Source organism: Monodon monoceros, unplaced genomic scaffold (assembly GCF_005190385.1).
Source record: "Monodon monoceros isolate NGI ecotype Baffin Bay Population unplaced genomic scaffold, NGI_Narwhal_1 Super_Scaffold_11, whole genome shotgun sequence".
NCBI classification, from domain to species: domain Eukaryota; kingdom Metazoa; phylum Chordata; class Mammalia; order Artiodactyla; family Monodontidae; genus Monodon; species Monodon monoceros.
The window spans coordinates 48,691,379-48,713,957 of NW_021703767.1; the positions used below are offsets into that span (position 1 = coordinate 48,691,379).

General features: G+C 37.1%; 1 protein-coding gene across 1 annotated transcript in view; it reads right to left on the reverse strand.

The window, feature by feature from the left end:
- The window catches only part of IMPG2 (interphotoreceptor matrix proteoglycan 2), a 68,371-nt gene that overhangs the window by 32,861 nt on the left and 12,931 nt on the right, over window positions 1-22,579 (reverse strand). The window contains exons 2-7 of the mRNA XM_029215325.1: window positions 21,137-21,303; window positions 18,470-18,501; window positions 11,075-11,124; window positions 9,657-9,739; window positions 4,617-4,778; window positions 713-771 (exon numbers count right to left, since the gene is read on the reverse strand). Of these exons, the coding sequence (XP_029071158.1) occupies window positions 713-771; window positions 4,617-4,778; window positions 9,657-9,739; window positions 11,075-11,124; window positions 18,470-18,501; window positions 21,137-21,303 (553 nt within the window). The remainder of the gene's footprint in view (window positions 1-712; window positions 772-4,616; window positions 4,779-9,656; window positions 9,740-11,074; window positions 11,125-18,469; window positions 18,502-21,136; window positions 21,304-22,579) is intronic.

The window sequence follows — 22,579 nt, forward strand, 5'->3', positions numbered from 1 at the left end:
AAAAAAAAAAAAAAGAGGTGTCTGATTTACCCAGAACTGTTATGTTGATGAACACATCCCTTCCAGAGCGGCCATACACGGAGACGTCAAAGTCACCCTAGTGTAGCACTGACGAGCATTAGGAGCACGCTGAGGTCACATCTAATCTGACTTCAGGCTCCCTTCAGTGCCAAATAAAAGCAGTGTGACTTGTCAGCAGCAAGCTGGGGACATGAATTCCTAAGTTCTTACCCTGGCCCAACTACAATTTAATATATCTCCTTGAATATATTATTTTGCCTTTTTCTGACTCAGTTTCTTCATCTGAAAAACCAGCATTAGGAACATGAATTTATAGGATTGACATATACACACTACTATATATAAAACAGATGACTAATAAGGACCTACTGTATAGCACAGGGAACTCTACTCAGTACTCTGTAATGGCCTATATGGGAAAAGAATCTAAAAAAGAGTGGATATATGTATATGTATAACTGATTCACTTTGTGGTACACCTGGAACTAACACATTATAAATCAACTATACCCCAATAAAATTTTAAAAAATAAATTTTTTAAAAAGGAATATGAATTTAACAAAATAGTATTGAATTACAGTATTCACATCATTTTGAATCATTGTTAGAGTATACATAATAAACACAAAACGATATTCCATTTGAAATAAAGAGTTCCACAAAACATGTGCATTTTTAAAGTCTATTTACCTAAAGTCAAGTACATGAATGTCCTTGTAGCCCAGTAGCCCAGTAAATGCATTTTCCACCTGTTAAAAATAAAAATAAACTTTATAGCTATGTAGAAATGTAAAAAAAAGTACATAGAAAAAATGCTTTTAAGAGTATATATATAAAGTGCCCTGTTTACAGCCATTAGAAGCTTGTACACACATATGGATATATGTGGATCAGAAAGTTAAGAAAATTGTAATTGTTACAATGTTAGAAAATAGTTTTTACATCACTGCCACATTTTCCTTTTTCATTTTGATTTTTAAGGTTTTGATGTGCTTTAATATTAATTTTTTCCAAATTATAAAAAACACACTTTTATTGGCAAAGCACTGTTTTTTCCCTTATGTGATGAAATGTGAAAAAAGGACTGGTTTCAAAGAAACTGTAATAACATTTTTTAATGTAATTATATGGATTAGAAGTCTGGCCACACATGGACATATATACACTACCAAACGTAAAATCGATAGCTAGCGGGAAGCAGCTGCATAGCACAGGGAGATCAGCTTGGTGCTTTGTGACCACCTGGAGGGGTGGGATAGGGAGGGTGGGAGGGAGACGCAAGAGGGAAGAGATATGGGGATATATGTATATGTATAGCTGATTCACTTTGTTATAAAGCAGAAACTAACACACTATTGTAAAGCAATTATACTCCAATAAAGATGTTAAAAAAGAAAGAAATCTGGCCACAGCACATACGCTAACACACAGTCAGGTGCTCATTTCCTCTAAGTGTAAAATGTCTGGTGGCATCTGTTTCCTACTCCTACAACACAAGGGACTGTGAACACAGCTAACTTAAGAAAGAAATCTGCAGACCTGGGCTTAGGCCTTGTTGACTGCTTGTCACGAAGGAGGTTATAAAGCAGTAACTGGTCAAAAGATCAATTTATGAGCATCACAACTGCAGGAACCAGTTTTATCACTGAGTTTTTAAAATCAAGCCACATAAATCAATATAAGCTTAGTGACTAGAGTGGGGGGAAATGCTAGATTGGACCAAATACCTAAAAAAATCAGTTATGCATAAATACATATTTAACAAAATCAAACATTTTATCCACAACATTTCAGAAGGTGACAATCTCACCAGATGAGTCACTAGGGGGCCGACACTAGAACAAGAGAAGTTGTTAGTGACATCTCTGGGCATCTGCTTTTAAAACCAAGTCCACATATAATCAGGAGAATGGGATTTTCTTAAAATCTTGGTTCACCGAAGATATTCATGCCTTGCAGATAAAGAATCCAAACATGTGAAACTTTTTAGCTATAATAATTGCCTTGTTTCATTCTCTGAAAGAAAACTGAGAAGTACTATTAATTCTCGGAGGATGAGGCTGGGGATAGAATCTGCAGCACTAGGAATCCAAAGACCGAGGGTTAGTGCCAGCTGTTTTTACTGGCAGAGTGGCCAGGCACAAGTCTTCTTTCATATGATTAATGCTGCCCTGCCCACCAACCACATTAGTTTTTGTAAGGTTAAAATGAATGTAGCTGAAAGTACTCCATTAATTGCAAAATGCTGTACAAGTGCATGTTATTATTAATACTAAACCCAACTCATCTGGGGTTTTGCCATCTCTTGATTCAAATACATATATGTATTCTAATTAATCATACCCAGTTAGCTATGTACAGGTACCCAGTTGTAATAAAGTCATTCCACTTTATTAACATCAAGGTTAGTAACAGGTACAATTTACTGAGTGACTGCTATGTACCTGGCGCTTTGATATAACATTACTTCTAATCCTTTCAACAATACCAAGAGATACATATCTTTCCCATTATATGGTTGAGAAAACTGAGACTCTGAGATGTCAACTAATTTGTCCAGATCATGCATTTGGTAAGTGACTGAATCCAAATTTGTTCAATCCCCAATCTTTCTACTGAAATACATGCCTCATCCTCTTTCCCCTGATAAATATGGTTTTAAAATTGGGACCAGGACTGGGAAAAAACTGTGAGGCTCACCACAACTTCTCACCTGAATTAAAATGAAGGGGACTCTGTATTGATATAAAGGAAGGAACACTTTCAAAGGAAGGAGGAGACCTGATTTTCCCTTCTACTCCTAGAAGCTGAAATGAAATGACCATGAACAAGTTACTTGCCCTCCTGGGTTTCATCTATAAAATGGAGATGATTACCCACACGGCTGCTGTTAGCAAATGGACATACAGCAGGATGCAGAACACAAAGCACTATGCGAGGACACTGTGTTGATTCCGTGTCTGTTGTCAGGTATCCACACTCCCAAGCCTATCACAATGACCTTTCCCTCTCTGATGTCATTCTTGGTGATGTCCCAAGTTTATCTTACTCTTCTCCTCATAAAAAATAAAAAAAATAATAAAAAAAAATTTAACAGCTCCCGAACCTCAATCCTCTCAAGCAGGCTTTCTTTTTCCCTGTGTCTTGCAATATTACCTAAGAAATAATATTGAAGGAACAATTCCTGTGACTGTGTCCTGAAGGGAGAGAGCTTGAGGGCCTCCTTCAGTTTGCAGTAAACATGGAGACAGGACCTTTCAGAGACATGACCCTGACCCTGCAGTTCCATACAAAGAAGTGGCTATTCGTAAACATTTTATTCCAGGTAAAAGGACGGGGATATAGAAAAAGGCCAGAGAAGGAACAGATCCTTCATCACCCTCAAATCACCTCAAGCCAATAGCTACCTATACCTCATAAAGTCCCTGCTGGAAATGTTTTTTCAGAGTGTTTATTAGACTTTCTCTAAATATGCAGTCATTCAGCACGATTGTTTACCCAAACACTGAGGCTTATTAAAGGTTCCTTAATCCAAGGGCAGAGAGAACCAAACAGCTGATCCAAGACACTATCTGATGCCAGGTGGCCACTGGCCTGGCTGACATTTCTTCCACACACCATACAGCCTCACAACTTGGCCACACAGCTAGGAAATTAATCGTCTGGCCTACATTCTCTGTGTCTGATGGCTGCAATAATGCTGCTTGGCTGAGAGATGCACATTTTTGTTTCTCGTCTAAACAGTGTAAAGAGAAGGAAATTAGTCCAAGGTAATGGAATTGAAAAACTTAGCCAAAGAGAATTCCATCAAGAGCGATGGAAAAGAAATAAACAGGAAGGAATGATGTGCCCTCTCACTGGACAGAGAGAGGAGATGGGCACTCAGTGCCTTACAGTCTATACAAGAGCAAAGGCACACAAGAAGGGGGCCAAGAATGGGTCATTTTTGACTGAAAGAATCTTGAGTTCAAGCCCCTATATAGAGTTCTTCCAGAAAGTAAGGTTGTGGGATGGTCTAATGCACAATTCTTTAAAGAAACCCCTTTTTAAAAATACTTCCAACCAAGGAACAGAGATAACAGGAAAATTTACTTTTCACTGGATATCCTTTTGTCCTTTGAACTTGGTGCCTCATACTACCTATTATTAACTGTTAAAAAATTTTCAACTTAAAAAAAGAACAAATATAAAATTTTAAAAATTAAATGTAATGTTCCCTCAAGAAAAACAACACACTAAATACAGTTTCTCAAAGATACTCATTTCTCCAAATATGGTCAAGTTAAAACCATGCCATAGAACACATTCTTCCTTGGCTGTGCAGCCAAAGTTGGAAATAGCATTTATTTGGTAGCAGATGGCAAACGCATACAAAATTTTGTTTCAATGAAATAGTTCATCTTTCGGTGAACTTTTCACAGAGCTTTCTAAAGAAATGGCTAAATCACCACCCCCTGAATCAAACAGATGGAAAGCTTAAATCCGAAATCTACCTTTAACCAGTGTTGTTAATATGGGAAATTTACAACCCCAGCAAACTCTCTTGTATACAAAAAGAAATAAAAGAATAAAAACATACAAGAAAATCACCCACCTCTGAAATAAACTCTTCTACAAGGCGCTGGTGGTGAAAGCTGTAGGGATCCTGTAGCTCTTCATTGTATTGTTCCCCCAAAAGGTGGATACTGAATTCTGCAACCTGCTCCACTGCTGGTTTTGTGGATTCTTCTATCACATTCTCAATTTCATTGCTAATCTGGATTTTTAGAGAAAGAACAATAAATGTTCACTCATTCAGTCAACAAGTATTTATTGATCACCCATGATATGCCAGACACTGGGCCAAAGGCAACTTCTGATGATGATTATTTATATAATATTTGACTTTGAAACTAACTGGTGGACTTTAAGACATAGGCTAATATTAAAATTACTGTGTATTTGTACATTCCTTTGAATACACAGTGACTGGTTCAGGGAAGGATAGAACATTTTGTTAGTAAATAAATAAAAGGAAAAAATTTTTAAAGAAGAAAAAGAGTTGAAATTATCATCTAAAAATAGTCTAGAAGGGTGTTTCTCAAACTTTTTGGTGTTAGGACCCCTTTAAACTCTTAAAATTCATTAAGGAACCCAAAGAAGTTTGGTTTTTGTGGGTTATATCTATAGATACACACCAAACAAAAAATTAAAAGAGAACTTTTAAATATATATAATTCATTTCAAAATAAGAAACTCATTACGTGTACAAATGAATAACATATGTTTTGCAAAATAAAAAAATTAGTGAGAAGAGTAATGTTTATATTCTTACAAATTCTTTAAGGTCTGGCTTAATAGAAGATGGCTAGATTCTCATATCTGCTTCTGCATTCAATATGTTGTTTTAGTTGAAGTACATGAAGAAAATCCAGCCACACAGATATGTATTGGGTAAGGAAGGAATACATTAATAGCCTTTTCAGATAATCATGGATAATCTTTTCTGATACTGTGCCAAACTCAATGAGTGGAAGTGTTTTAAAGGTTAGTTTCTACGTGGAATCTGAAACCACACCAACAAACTTTTTGTACTCTGTAACATCTAAATCCAGGTCTTCCACAAGCCAAAGCTGGAACAATTTGAGCAACAAAATAAATAGTGGATTATAATCCAAAGAATAAAAGAAATATCCATGAGTCTGTACTGATATAAATAAATAATTTAATAAATAAACAAGAGAGAAGTGGCAATAGTTCCTTACCGAAGAATCCCAATTAACAAAATGTAGAAGGAATGAGGAAAACAGAATATCACTACTAGAACCCAACACTAATAACTGCTGCATGCAAGATACACTTGTGCTCATCTAATCCAAGTCCCTCCATTTTAAAGAAAAACAGGGATTGAGATGGAAGAATGGCCTAAGGGCTAACAGCAAGCCAGTGGCAGAGTCAGGAAGAGAATACCGGCTTTTTCCACTGTATCATCTTTCTTCCCTGATGGATCAAATAACCACAGACCTTCAAGACTTCACAACTGGAAAGAACCTCGAAAATTCCACCATCCTTTCTGATGCCTGAATTCTCTCTACAGTATCTCCCCAAAATATCTATTCATCCTCAGTTTAAATGGCTCTGATGAGAAAGTCTTGGAAGGACTTTCAAAGGCAGGCCATTACATTTCCAAAAAAGCTCTCTCATGGTTGTAAAGTTCTTAATAAAACCCAAAATATATTTCCCTGTAAATTCCCACTGATCTCAGTTCTGCAACCTGGAATGCATATAAAAAGTGTAGTCCCCAGACAGCCCTTCAAATAAGTATAGGCAGCTGTCATCTTCCCTGATTTTTCACTAGTTCCTTTCCTCTAGAGACTTCTCAAGCTCTTAATGTCTTCCTTAGAGTGTGGTACACATAAGTGAGGTCTGATCAATTAAAATATGTTACAATTAAAATATGGTACAACTATCACCTTCCTTATAGTAGATTCTAATTTCTATCATGCATCCCCTCAGTACTCAGCTTTTTTCCCCATCATACTGCTGAGTCATGTTGAAACTAACAAAAACCTTTAGTCTTAAGGAATTTTGTACAAGACTTTGTCTTCTTCCACATTAAATTTTCTCTCACTAAATTTGAACAGAAACTTCCACTTCTATTATTACTATACAAGAAATATCCTTAGTAACCTTACTGCTACAGAATGCCTAAAATGCTAAATAAATATTTTAATGTTTTTAATGCATAGCTGGTTTGTAAGAAAATAAAGAAAGTCCCAAGGTATCCAAAGATAGGTTAGAAAAATCCAGAGAGGTGATTCAGTAATCTATGTGTACATAGTATATCTAGTGATCCCTTGGGACCTAGGCTTTAGTTTTAAATACCACAAAGGGATAGAATATAAATATAAATAGTGTTGAAAAGTCAGATCAAAGACTCCTACATAAAGCAAGGATTTTAAAAACTCAACAGACAGTTTGAAAAACAAATTAGACTAAGCTGAAAGAAGAATAAGTGAACTGAAAGACATTTCTGAATGCAACACAGAGAGACAAAGAAAGTTATGAAACAGTGGTTAACCGACAGAAGGTATAAAATGAGGAGGTCAGACATATATCTAATCATACGAGGTAACAGCTGAAAATTTCTTCTATATACATTTTTGTGAAACTGCAGTATCCTCAATACTGTATTATATACTATTATATCATAGTTATGGTTAGAGTAGTATATGATACAGTATTTGGGATACTATATAATACTAAATGATATAGTATTGGGGATACTATATACACAAGCATACCTCATTTTATTGAGCTTCCCTTTATTGTACTTTGCAGATACTGCATTTTTTAGAAATTGAAGGTTTGTGGCAATCCTGAGTCAAGCAAGTCCATCAGCGCCTTTTTTCCAAAAGCATTTGCTCACTTCATGTCCCTGTGTCACATTTTGGTAATTCTCACAATATCTCAAATGTTTTTATTATTATTATATTTGTTATAGCGATCTGTGATCAGTGATCTTTGATGTTACTACTAGACTTCCTCAAGGCTCAGACGATGGTTAGCAGTTTTGAGCGATAAAGTATTTTTTAATTAAGGTATATACATTGGTTTTTTTTAGACATAATGCTATTGTACACTCAACAGACTATAGTAGAGTTTAAACATAACTTTTATATGCACTAGGACACCAAAAAGTTCGTGTGACTTGCTTTATTGCAATATTCACTTTATTATGGTCGTCTGGAACTGAACGCACAGTATCTCTGAGATATGCCTGTAGCAGTATACTATACTACAGTATACTTACAGTAGTACACTATATAGTATATGGGATTCTGCAGTTTCACAACAATGGGGATAAGAGTGTGATTATGTTTATTTATTTTGCTTTGGATTTGTTGTACTTCCTTAACATGAAGCTTTATTACTATTATAAATTTTGAGAAATTCTCAGTCATTATCTCTCATCATTAGATATACACAGAGAGAGAGAGCAATATCTTAAAAGTAGGACAAAAAAATAGTAAGATTACCCACAAGGGAATAAGAACTAAATTGTTAGTTGAGCTCTTAGTAGCAACAATAAAAGTTAGAAGATAGTGAAATAAAACCTTGAAAATAAAAAACTCAATCTAGAATTTAATACAGATTTTAAGTGTCTTTCTAGAATAAGAGGATAATAAAGAAATTTTCAGGTGACCAAAAACTGAGATTGAACCAGTGAGATATTCTCACTAAAGTAATACCAGAAGCATATATTTCAGAAGGAAAATTAGACCAGAAGAGAGGTCTAAACTGCAAAAAAGAGTTTTAAGAAAATAAAGTGGTAAACATCTGGGTAAATGTAAAACAAACTTTAAAGGGAAAGAACAAAAATACTGAAAAATAGCATATAAAATAGTAGGGTGATCATTTGAATCATTCTAATATTCTAATGTTCCTGTATTACTCAGGATAAGGATAAAGACTCTGAAAAACTTAAATTTTGCTAGATTAAATACACATAATAACACACAGGGTAAATAGTAACAAAACAGAAATAAAGTATATAATCTCTAAAATGGTATCTGGAAAATGTATTAGGAAAAAACTGAACTGTAAAACTGTATATTAGGCTTCACTTTGAACTAGAGGTACAGGCAATCTAATTCCTGTCATGTATCCCTGTACTATTCTGTTTTCCTACTGATTCTATAAATCACCTTCAAATCACCCTCTCTGTTTTAGAATGTTCCAATTGATTACACACAATGCCTTCATTTCTATTATAGTGAATTCTATCTCATTCTGTAAATGTTTCCAGACTTAAATCATAACTATTCTGCCTCAAGTTCAGAACTACAGTATAACTTTTTATTCAAATATTTATCAAATGCCAATATTTTCTAGTACCATCTAATTTGGACACAGTTGTACTAAGGGTAAATATATTGATTCAAGGATCCCAAACTACCACCAGCCTTGTTCAGTGACAGGGAAAGTGGTGGGGCAGAGTGGGGTGACTTAACCTGACTTCTCAGAAGTTAAAATGTCCAAGTTGGTAAGAGGAGGTGTAAGGTAACAAAATTGTACCTTTCTAGTGAGTACATTCAATCAGAGTTTGCTTATATTAAGTAATCTAGGATTTATGCATATCTAACAAAATTTCTAACAAAATGTTTCTATCTTTCTGGAAGTGTATACTTTTTAAAAAATTTTCAATGTGACAGAAAGCCAACTTAATGTTTAGTGGACAGATTACTATTAATAATGATGTATTTAAAAAGCATGGTATTTCTTTAAACTACATAAAATCTATATACTTTCCCTCTGAAGAAGACTAAGTCCTGATTTATTAAGAGACAGAAGAACATAAGCAAAAACCCTCACAGTAAATTATGTACACAGCCCACAAAAGACAGTGAGCTTACCATGATGACAGCTCCCCAGGCCCCTAGTTATTTCATTTACAGTTTGAGGCCATTCCTTGCCAAAAGCAGATTTACTTGGCTCTCTAAGGAATCGCAGATTTTTTGTACTGGTTTTAGAATCTACATTTCCATAAAGGGAACCACCTGAAGTTTTGTGTAGTCTGGCAATGGACTATAAATCTCTCTTAATCCCTATTCTCCATGTTAGAAACTAAATAACAAAACAGAACATCACTCACACTCTCTTCTGGCCTCTCCAAGCTGCTCTCTGAGATACCTTCATAGAAGGTCACCCCTGGATATGGAACACTGAGACTGGCACCTAAGTAGAAAAACAAAGACATGTGCATGAATTCAGTCCATGACTAAATCAGAATTCCTATCAGGAAGCAAGAAACTGATTTCCAAGGCATTTCTAAAAGTCATTTACTTTTTCATCCTAGAAATTCTGTGCATTCTAACCTCAAGACACATTTATCCAGAGTCTCCTCAGCACAAGAAATAAATATGACTCATTCAACAAGCATTTATTGATACGTACTATATGTCAGGCTCTATGCAAGCCTCCAGGGATATAAAGTCCCTATCCTTAAGGAGCTATCTAATAAAACTAACACTCTCAGACAGGGGAAGTGGGTGAAGGTTGGAATTGGCCATAAGTTATAATCTTTTTTTAATTGGGGTATAGTTGCTTTACAATGTAGTGTTAGTTTCTGATGTACAGCGAAGTGAATCAGCTACATGTATACATATATCCCCTCTTTTTTGGATTTCCTTCCCATTTAGGTCACCACAGAGCATTGAGTTCCCTGTGCTATACAGCAGGTTCTCATTAGTTATCTATTTTATACATGGTAGCGTATATATGTCAATCCCAATCTCCCAATTCAACCCACCCCCCTCCCATAAATTATAATTACTGAAGCTGGGCCTCATTGTGTTATTTTTGTATATGTTTGAAATTTCCAACATAGAACAGCTTTTTTAAAAAAAAAATTAAAAATAAAGAAAGCGGGCTCCACTGGTGGCGCAGTGCTTGAGAGTACGCCTGCCGATGCAGGGGACACGGGTTCGTGCCCCGGTCCAGGAAGATCCCACATGCCGCGGAGAGGCTAGGCCCGTGAGCCATGGCCGCTGAGCCTGCGCGTCTGGAGCCTGTGCTCCGCAACGGGAGAAGCCACAACAGTTAGAGGCCCGCGTACCGCAAAACAAAACAAAACAAAATAAAGAAAGCAACTACTAATTTATAGGAAATATAGAGGTCAAAGTAAATGTTAAAGTACACCACAGAATGCAATCAGAAAAAATTACTCTGGAAAACTCTACAAAACAAATGACAAATGGTGGAGCTAGAAAGGTCCTACCTTTTGACATAAGCAGTGATCACAGGGTGTTTGCCATAAAACAATTGTTTAGGTTGTACATTTGTTTTAAGCAGTTTTCCGATTTTGTATTATACTTAATAATTAAAGATTCTTAAGTACCCACATCATAATGTCATAAAATAAGTGACAAAAGAATTAATTTTTCTTGAGACTCTTTAACAACACATAGAGAGAAACACATGGTATTTTTAAAATGTGAGCTGAAAAATTTGCTTTCTTTCAATTAGATAATAAATTTTAGAAGAAAAGTGAGTAAAGGCACAAAAGCCTACCTCCCAATGTTGAGGTATCACCAACAGGAACTGGAGATGACAATTCAGGGCTAGGAAAAAAATTGTTTGGAGTTATTAAATAATAGAAATGTGAGGGGTTATTTGGGGGTTTGTTTTCCAAAAAGGATTCACCAGATCTCCAAACAACGGTTCCCAAACCAAAGTACTAAGTAGCAAATTTTTTAAAAAAATAGTCTTTACAATTGATTTATTTTACATTTTTTGACGCTACTCAACTAGAATCACCCTACATAAAGTACTCCCTTACTTAGTATTTCATAACACTGTTTTGTTTCTTCTCAGTTCTTATCACTATGGGAAATTATCCTGCTCATTTATTTATCTACTTTTTGATCTCTGTCCACGCCCTAATCCTCTAGAATGGCATTGTCTAATATGGTAGCCAGTGGACATATGTGGCAATTTAAATTAATTTAAAATTAAAGTTTAAAATTCAGAACTTTATCCACACTAGCCACATTTCAAGTGTTCAGCAGTCACATGTGGCTAATGGCTACTTTATTGGACAGCCCAGAACATGTCCATCATCACAGAAATTTCTATTGAATAAGACTGCCTCAAGAATCTAAACTCCATGAGATTAGGGACCTTACCTGCCATATTCATGCTGTATCTCCACCCTAAAAAAGAACCTACCATTTAGTAGGCACTGAATAGATATTTTGGGAATAAATAAATACTATTGGCCAACCAGTGTAGTGTAGAAGGCACTTGACATACAGTTGTGAACAAAACACCTATGGTCTAAGAAGGTTACCGTCTAATAGAAAACAGATAACAAATACATGATTACAAACTCAACAAGTAGTACAGACACGAAAGCACTGGCTGCTAAGGCGAACATATAAGCCCAAATCTCATCTCATTTGAGAGATCACAGAGTCATAAAACTTTTTAATATAAAACAAGTCAAGCTTAGAGAAATGATTTGCTATAGGCCACATTGCTCTCAGGTTTCAGGTCCCCGACTATCCTTTTACCATGTTGCCCTGCAACTGAAAGCAAAGATCAGAAGAGATCAGAGGATAATCTGAGAAAGCCCTTGCTCTAAAGAAAAGAAGGTGGGTTTCTGCAAGTCCAAATTTGCATATACCCCCAAAATATACAATTTAAATTATAGTAATTGAAAACTCTCTTCAACTTTCCACAAGTCACCTTTCGAAGGTGAGTTAATCACAGTCAAAATGTCTCCCTCTCAGACTTGCTAATGTCTGAGTCCCATCTTCACTTCAGAACCACCCCTTTAAATTGTCCTGCTGCTCTAAACTAGATCATGGTGGGGCAGGGGGAGGGCTGTTCACAGCTACCAGATAAACATGGCACACATCTTGAAGCAGCAATTTTTTACTCGAAAGTAAAAGCATAGGCAGGGAGCTAAGTAAAAACTGATATGGAATTTAAAACATCTTAATATTAAAACAAGTGTGGCTATAGAGTAGAATATAAAGTTTAAATGAATATTAAGATAAAATATGATAGTTTCAAAGACATTTCATGACTGGAATTGGAGTGGGGGAGTCAACTAGGGCCATGTTCCCTAAAGCCCCAGGCTTTGGTAGAAAATTCGAGAAATATAGGTTAAAAAAAATCTCACCATAAGGATTCTTCTGGTTTTAGAAATATTATCTAGAAAGAATAACATATTAAACCAGTACACCAAACCTACCACTATTGGTTATTTTTCATCCACTTGCAGGAAACTGCTTACTAAGTGAGCTGTCATCCAAAAGAACCCAAAGGAATAGGACATCTGGATAAGTCATTCTGATGAATGATGAGTAGAGGAAGACCTGGATGATGAGAAAGCACCAAGAGGCTTCTTGGGTTGCAGGAGACGGAGCTTAAAAAACTAGGATTCAGATGCATTTGGAAGAGACATTAACATCATCAGGCTTGAATAGGATTTATCAACTGTCCACAAGGCAGAATCCCTCCCAATACCTTCACTTTATAGATGAAAAATCAAGGTGCAAATGGGTAAAGCAATTTTCTCAGGGTCACACAAAGGCTTGATGACCCAAGGCCATACCTAAAATTCCTAACCATATCCAGTTCGCTTTTCAATGATAATAATAGCAAGAATGACGACAACTAAATTTATCGTGTCAAGCATTGTGTTAAGTGCTTTATCTTGGTTAACTCACTTAATTCTGGCATCAATCTTAAAAGGAAGACACTATTATCCCCATTTATGCATATGAGGAAACTAATGATAGAAGAGATTAAGAATTTGCTCAGGGTCACACAGCTAGCCAATGAAGGAGCTGTGATGTAAAATAGGCCCATTTGATTCCAGAAACCTCACTCTTACCCACATTAATTCCACATCACATGGACTTTATGTGACCCATATTCCCTAGAAGAGCAACCAAGATGGTTTTACTTGGTCTTAATGATAGTGGTGTACATAAACTAAAAGACCTAAAAGTCAAAATGTGTAAGGACCAAGAAAGAGGAAGGGAAACCCAGTCAAAGCTGGAGAGCAATCAATATGAAGAGCAAAGAGGTCAAAGTAAAACAAAGCACAATACTACAGTAACTAGAAAAGGAAGTTGGGATGGCATGGCAGAGAAACCAGACCTCACCTGGGGTTGGTCAAATTGTCCCCCAAATTAAAATCAAATTTAAGCTAATTCTCTAAGTAAACACTCAGAATGGAGAAGTCTGCTCACTTCAGTAGAACTAGATTTCACTTACTAAATTCAAAATAACATTATTTTAATGATGGTAAGTAGGCAACTCTCAGTAACTCAAATCGTTTGTCTAACACTTAATCCCTCATCCTCCCACACTTCCTTCAAAAGACAGTAACAAGAATCCTTTCATATTCTCTCATTAGGTGTGCCTCCTGCAGGGACACCCTAAAATGTGACTCACAACAGAACTAGAACACAGAGTAGTATTGGGTTTGGAGACAGAAATGCTTCATTTCTAGGCCAACCCACAAATTTGAAGTTGGTCAGCTAAGACCTTCAGCTTAATACCAGCAGCAAACAACCCCCTACTGTCTCATTTTCTCAGTTTATCCAGCTCATAATTTATTCCTCACAACGACTACCTAATCATGTCAGAGGAATTCAGATGGAATTGTGTCAAAAGGTATCATAGCCACATGGAATATATGTTTAAAAATACAGTAAAACAAGCCAACAATACTTTCATACCTAGATTACTACTCCCCTTTACAATTTACTATACTTTGCTTTGTTCTAGAATCTGTTAACTGTAATGAGCATGTGACAACAAAAGAACATAAGGCAAGGAATTAGGAATCCTGGGTTCTAGTCCCAGATGTATCACCAACTTTGTGTATAACTTGGGAAAATACCTCAGTTGCTCTGGGCCTCAAGAACTAATCTCTAAAATAGAAACACCTCCTGCCCTATCTACTTCACAACGGTGCTGATGAAAACTAAATAAAATATTATATGCAGAGGCATTAGGAAAAGAAGCAAGGTGCCATCGCTAGGGGGTGCACCACAGAGGCGAGGTGCCATTGTTGGGAAGCGCACAAGGAGAGGGGCGGGACCGCCATAGAAGCTTCTTCCTTTGCAGCAGGGCACCGCCTACACGAGCTCCAGGTGCGAGCTGCCGCTGCCATCTTGGACTCGAGAGGCAGCTTGGACCCACTGCCCCCGCCTTCCTCAGAGCATGTGCGTAGGGCCACGCACCTGCACACCCTCTATCAAGGGGATAAAGGACAGCACATGCTGAGGAAAGAGACAGCAATCATTCAAACCAAAAACAGCCCTCACACCAAAAAACTATTAAACCCACATGAGCTATGCAGGGATGATCCTGCATACAAATAGCCCTCCAAGACTACACTAGATAATTGTTTCTCCTAAACTCACAGAATGAGAGAAATATAAGTAAAATGAAGAAGCAGAGGAACCACTCCCAGTTAAAAGAGCAAGAGAATTCCCCTGAAGGAACAAACAATGAAACAGACCTCTTCAGTCTAGTAGACACTGAGTTCAAAAAGGAGGTAATGAAAATGCTGAAGGAATTAAGAAAGGTTATCGACAGAAATTCAGATTACTGTAAAAAGGAACTAGAAACTATAAGGAGGAACCAAGAAAAATTAGAAAATTCATTTGCTGAGACAAAAGCTGAGCTAAAGGCAATGAACAGCAGAATGAGTAATGCAGAAGAAAGAATAAGTGATCTGGAAGATAGAATAATGGAAATTACCCAATCAAAACAGCAGACAGAAAAACAAATGAAAAAAATGAAAGCAATATAACAGACCTATGGGATAATACAAAGCATGCCAATCTATGCATAATAGGGATTCCAGAAGAAGCAAGAGAAAAGGGGATGGAAAATGTATTTGAATAAATTATGACTGGAGCTAAGGGGAGATGTTTTCAAGATGTCTGGCTGGAGACAAGTGCTGGAGGAGGGCTTTTTTTAAGACAGGTAACCTGGGAACACTTGAGCATGTTTAAATGCTAATGAGCAGTTAGTAACAGGAGAAGTTGAAGACTCAGGAGAGAGAGAAAAAAACAATGACAGGTTGGTATCTAAAGGGTAAGATGGGATGTGAGGTCCTGAGTAAGGTGGAAAATGCTTTTTTTTAATAGACTTGCCAGATGATAGTAGGGGGAAGGTTAAATTGGTACACAGCAGACTATTTGGTACAAGCCATGTTAGCAGATAGGTTAGAGTTCATGTAGAAGAAGCAATTTAAATTACAGACAAGTATTGTGGTAAGCAGAATAGTGGTCTCCCAAAGATGTCCACATCCTAATCTGCAGAACCTGTGACTACATGAGGTTACATGCAAAGGGGAATTAAGGTTGCTAATCAGCTGGCCTTAAGGAAGAGGATGTATCCTGGTTTATCCAGGTAAGCCCAATGTGAATGTGGAAGAAGGAGGCAGCAGAGTGTCAGAGTGATAGAATGTGACAAAGTCTCGACCAGCCACTGCTAACTTTGAAGATGGAAGGGGGTCATAAGTCAACGAGTGTCGGCAGCCTCTAGAAGCTAAAAAACACAAGAAAACAGATTCTCCCCTAGAGCCTCCAGAAAGGTAACGCAGACCTGCCAACACCTTGAGACTCATGTCAAACTTTTGAACTACAGAACTGTAAGATAAATTTGTGGGGTTTTTTTGTTTTGTTATGTTTTGTTTTCTGAGGTACGTGGGCCTCTCACTGCTGTGGCCTCTCCCGTTGCGGAGCACAGGCTCCGGATGCGCAGGCTCAGCAGCCATGGCTCACGGGCCCAGCCGCTCCGCGGCATGTGGGATCTTCCCAGACCGGGGCACAAACCCGTGTCCCCTGCATCGGCAGGCAGACTCTCAACCACTGCGCCACCAGGGAAGCCCAAATTTGTGTTTTTTTAAGCTACCAAAGCTTGTGGTAATTTGTTGCAGCAGAAATAGAAAACTAGTACCAGAATCTCAACACAGAAAATGAGAGTAATCTCAAGAAAATCATAAAAATAAATTTAAATATAGAAAAGTGATGGGCAAATTAAGGGTTTTAAGGGATGACTATAATATTCAGCTTAAAGAAAGAGGGGTTTAGTGAATTCCTACACCACTCCTATGGTTTCACTCCAGTGTTACCTAACTCCAGGTCACCTCATTTCAGCAAGTACCATTTCAGCAAGTACCACAACTTTTCATCACACCCCGACCTGGTCTGCTCTAGTTTCATGGGAAGGATACCAACTTTTAAATTCTCAAAATTCAGTTATATTTTTGTTCATCTGTATTGCTATTTTTACTCATGTCCTATTTTCTAAGGATGGTGCATAGTATTTTGAGTCTCCTTCGTATATCTAGGACATACAGTGCCTTAACAATAAAAATGTGACACAGTCAGTTCTCTATGATGTTTATTTACGAATGTTTCAACATGGTTAACACATCAGGAAAACTAAGCATAATAAGAATTTCTCTTCTACACATACACAATTTTATTACAAGAAATAGTAGGTGAATGCAGAAAACTGCACCCAGTTGAAGTGAGCTACGTAGGAATACACAAACTACCCCTCAAACATCTTCCAGCTACCTTCCAGTTCACCTCATGTGTTATGTGTTATGACACCAATCCACATATGGTGTTACAACTTTCCATTCTATTTCAGATAACCTTCCTTCCACCACTTTATAATAACTCACAAGCTACAATCTTTCCAATGTCCATTTTCACAGGTAAACTCCAAGGCTTCTTCCAGGTTAAGAGCCATATTTATTATGGTTTTTATATACTTCTCAACCATATAAGATATGTAAGATGTGCTATCATTTTTATTACATACAACCATGAAGATTACTGGCACTGGTAGGACCCACAAGATTATTTAGTCTACTGCATTGCGTGTTGCAATGGCAATCACAAGTAACCTCCGAGCTCTGGCTCTCAGAGGTGAAGAACACACATTTAAAGCACCACATGGCCCCACATCTAAGCAGGAGCTCAATCCCAGGCCCCAGCATAGACTCAGTGGTACTGTTAGCTGTATGAAGTGAGACCACAAGGAGTCCCACTCTCCTCCTGTTTACTCATGTTTGATTTGAAACTTACATATACCCCACTATAAGGAGGTGTACTCCACACCCACAGGTGTACTCCAGCTATGCTTTTGCCTGGACTCTGCTGCCCAGGCTAGACCTCTGGACACTGACTCACCTAGTTGGTTTTCCAATCTGTCCTTCCATCTAATTTGAGGCAAAATTCTGGACTCTGACCTGAATTGCATGCCCTAGTGATGTTTTTCAAAAAAAATCACTTACATGCCGGCATAATCTAGATATTTTGAGTATGGATAGAACTGGAAATCTTTAGTCCCTGTAGGCTCAAAATCCCTCACCTTCCATGATCTGCTTTGTCCTGCTACTGTTCAGGAGCCAGAAATGACCTTAATCCTAAGCCTAAAGGCCCACAGAGCCAAGACTCATACCACTGGAGGATTCATCAAGGCTGTGCTATTCCTATGCTTCAACATCATAATCGTCATTACACAATAAAGTGACCCACACCACAACCCATCATTTAGTAAACCATCCTCCACTAAGGTGTACCATTTTAGATCAATATTATCATTAGCCTGTAAGCCTCAACAAGAGTAGATCATTTGGTATTCCATTTCCAAAAATCTATTTTCTCACCCAAGAGAGAGGACCAAGTCTGCCTCCTGGGAAGGTCAGACAGTAAATTAGCACAGTGGCTGCAGAGGTGGTCTGGGAAGGGAAGTGGCCTCAAGATGAGGAAAAGCATTTGAGACTAACCCACAGGCCTGGTCATTGCAGGAACTGGCAAGAAAACAGGAAGGAATCATCAAATGTGGGATGAGTCTGGGAATAGGTATGATACATGTCTGTTGCCAAGCATGAACTTAGGGAAAAAAGACACTCACCTGCTTACAGTTTCCTTTGTGTATGTCAGTTTCTAAGGAAAACAAAGATATAAAAATGACCATGTGAATTAATGACAGTTAATAAGCAGTAAAGAAAATGTATTGCATCTAGAACACTAATGCCCTAACACAGAATCTATGTTATTATTCTCTATGGCTAGAGAAATAGTTAAAGCAAGGTACTAATGATGCCAAGTTTGTTTTGTGACTCCAAGAATGTCCTGACACTCAAGTCTCTGTGTATGTGCACAAAAGTCCCTGTGCTCTCTTAATGGGCACAGATTAACGGACTTCACCTGCTAATCATTCCAAAAAGATCTACAGGTAAGAGATTGGTAGAGTTTTACATTAACCTTCCATGGACTTAGAACCAAACTGTTTTGTGATCTAATACATTTATAGAAACTCTCATCACAGACCAATATAATCATGTGGATAAAATAACTATGAAATCTGATTCTCCAGAATTCAGACAAAAAGATAAATTGTCTGATAAATAGTTGGATTATTCCTCTGGGGCATTCCAAAGCAAACTGTCTCCAAGTTTCCTCTAAATTAGTGGTTTTATTTTGAGACCAATACGATAATAAGGACACTAATTTAGAATCAGAAGAATTCCATTTTCTCTTTCTTAGCTATGGAGGTAAATCCCGCAATCTCTCTGGTGCTGGGCCTCAATTTCCGTATCTGTAAAATGGAGAGACTATTACTCTAAATAATTCCCAAAATATTTATAAATAACTCACGGCTCTTACTATACAGACTCTCCTAGAATAATCTCAGCCACTCTTTTTTGTTTCTTTTTTAATTTCAACCATCCAGCAGCTTCAACTGTGATTTTATTTCCTTTAGTTAATCTCTCTCAAGATACATATACACATATAGCAAAATCATCATTTTATCAGGTTATACTATTAGCTTTAAAATTTTATAGGCCAGCATGGTGGTTATTTGTACAAATGCTGGCGTTCTGAGTTCTGATAAAAGGTGTCAACCACATAAATTCACCACCTATGTGTAAACAGTTGTTGTTATATTTAAAATCAAGCTAAAAAAACCCCCAGAATGTATATATATGTAAAACTGAATCACTTTGCTGTACAGCAGAAATCAACACAACTGTAAATCAACTATATTTCAATTTAAGAAAAAAAAAGGTAAAATCAAGCTTCCTTCAGATTTTGGACAGCCAGTGATTGCTTAAGTAACGTTCTCAGCCACTCTTATGATTTCAATTACTACCTCAAGGCTGGTGAACCCTAGAGCTGTATTTATAACCCAGACCACTCTTCTTGGCTTCATACCTAAATATCAAGCAATTCACATTTCACAAATGGCTGGTGAACCCTAGAGCTGTATTTATAACCCAGACCACTCTTCTTGGCTTCATACCTAAATATCAAGCAATTCACATTTCACAAATGGCTCAAAACAACACATTAAGAAGCAAGCTCACTCTCCCTGTCAGCATCTACAAGCGGCTTCTCTGCCTGAGTTCTCAGTGGTAGTCATCCAAGCCAGAAGCTGGGAGGCTTCCTGGGCCATTCTTTCATCCTATCCCACTCCCATCCAATCCATCACAGAGTCCTACTAATCTTTTTCCTACTTATATCCCCTATGCTCCCTTTCTCTATCTCATGGTCTAGTTAGGACTCTCATCCCCTCGGCCCTGGAGTCGTGACTGATCTCTGCTCATCTTGTCCCTTCTAATCTATCGCATGGCGTATAGAAACCATAATAACCATTTTACAATTCAAAACTGTCCAATCAGCCCCCATGACTCACCTACTTACAACCCTTCAATGGTTTCCTATCAACTATAAACTTGTTAAGTTATCCACCCCTCCAATCTGGTCCCCTGTCAATTCTATTCTTCTGATACATTGGCCCACATATACAACTAATAATAATAAAATGTAAGAAGTACAACATTAAAGAATGAATAAAGAATTATGGAGTTCAAAGGATTATGGGAGCTAAATCTGCTAGGCTGGGGGTTGATTCCTCACAAAGGAGGCTACATCTGAGCTGAGGACATGTAGGACTTGAACAAAGGAAGAAGGCTATAAAGGGCCTATCACACAGAATGAGCAATCTACCACGTATATCTAAACAGTTTCATTCTCTTGTCATGAATACATGCATGCAATATGAAAGGGGAAGGTGGGCAGATAATTAGTCTATATGCATGCTTATTTATCCTTTGCTAAGAGTAAACTAAATCTATAACAAGGAAAACAAGTTAGCAAATTCATTAATTAGAATCACATTTATACTTTACTAAACATTTATCCAATGACCTATATCCTCTATCTTAATTAGAGTCGTTTGCACCACTCTGAATTGATAAGATGAAAAACCCTGGCAAGAATGTTTGACTCTCACAGATATATATTCTTAGCCTAAATCTTTGCTGAGTATTATTTCCAAATATTTACATTTATAAAAAAGCATGAGGCTCTTGCTGGGTTAACAATGCTTATTATAATGGCCAGAGTTAGGGATACAAAGACTAAGCCACCCTGTGGTAGGTCACTTGAACAACCTAATTCAACAAAAAAGAGTAATGCAGGGATTTGGCATTTGCTCTTTCTTCCTTTAGGCCTGAGCTATGTATACGCACTCCTACAACAGTCCAGTAATTTCTTCCCTTGTTACTACATTTACCTTCATAATTAAGCTTCTATGTTCCACAGACTGACTAAAATGTGTGCCCATTTCAAATATAGTTGTGATTCCATCCTCACACAAATTCATCCAGTAATGATATTCTTCACGCCCAGGAAGTCGATCCCAAAAAGTCCTGAAGGCTTCCCAGACAGCTTCCTGGCATACTGAAAAACAAACAGAGAGGTATTTTTAGAGAAAGCACTTTGGGGTTCTCACAATAAGAGGGAAAAATATGTGTGTGTGTGTGTGTAAGGGTGGCAGTATACGTAACTCTGGATTTTCTGCTCAATTTTTCTGTAGACCTAAAACTTCTCCAAAAAATAAAATCTATTAATTTTTTAAAAGATATGAGAACTAAAAAGAAAAGAAAATGATATTCAGAAGAAACATACTGTATTAAAATGAAAGCTAATTTAATGTATCTGCTAAGTTATTTCAAAGCATCAACTCTGAAAGGACCCTAAACAGGCTGTCTGCACATTTTATACAGCACTAAGTGTATTGCTATCCTGTAACCATTTCAGTGTCCTGATGCAGGGCACTGCGCACAACAGATGGGATGAGAGAGAAGAGGAGGAGGGTGGTAAGGGAGAAAGATGGATTTAAGTGGACAGAGATCAAGGAAATCATTTTTCATCTCAAGAGGACTGAATGCTAATCTACCAGCATATCGAGATAGAGGCCCTGAACTCACTGAGTCAGAAGGATCTCAATTCTAGCCCTAGGCTCACTGTGTACTAGCTTGATAACCAAGAGTAACTGACCTAGCCAGTCAACATTTCAATGTACTCATCTCTCTTTTTTAATGAGATGAATAATAACTCCTTTACTTAATTTATCTGTGAGAGTATTTTATAAACTACATAGTGCTACATGAATATTAAATGTTATTATCATATTGGATTCTGGTTGTCCAACAGTTATTTGATGGAAGAAGAGTCTCAGACTAAAAAAACCTCTTAGGCTTTAACAGAGATTAAAATATATGAATATTGAAAGTTTCTCTATCAACTGATTTTTCAGGGTTAAACTGAATGAACCTTTGGTTGCAAACTCAGTTTCTTTTTCAGTAAACTAACTACATCCTTAATCCTGTTCTTTAGAACTTCTGACCCTACAGCATACAGAAGACTCCAACAGAGACAGACTGAGGCAGAGGTGACCACTTGTAGATTCAAGTTCTTCCTTTCTTCCTCTTTAAACTTCCAAATGACAGCTTAGTACACACCAGAAGACAATGCAAAGATGAATGTCTGAGTTGGTAAAAACAAACAAAAAGCGAATATCTATAAGATCTGGTTATGAAATGAGGTGATTCAAAGAAAGTATTAAAAGTACTGTGAGACCAAATAACTATATATCTATGAGAAAAAATAAATCTCAATAACGTCTTCACAATATACATAATAAAATAATTTGAAATATGAAAGCTAATACTTT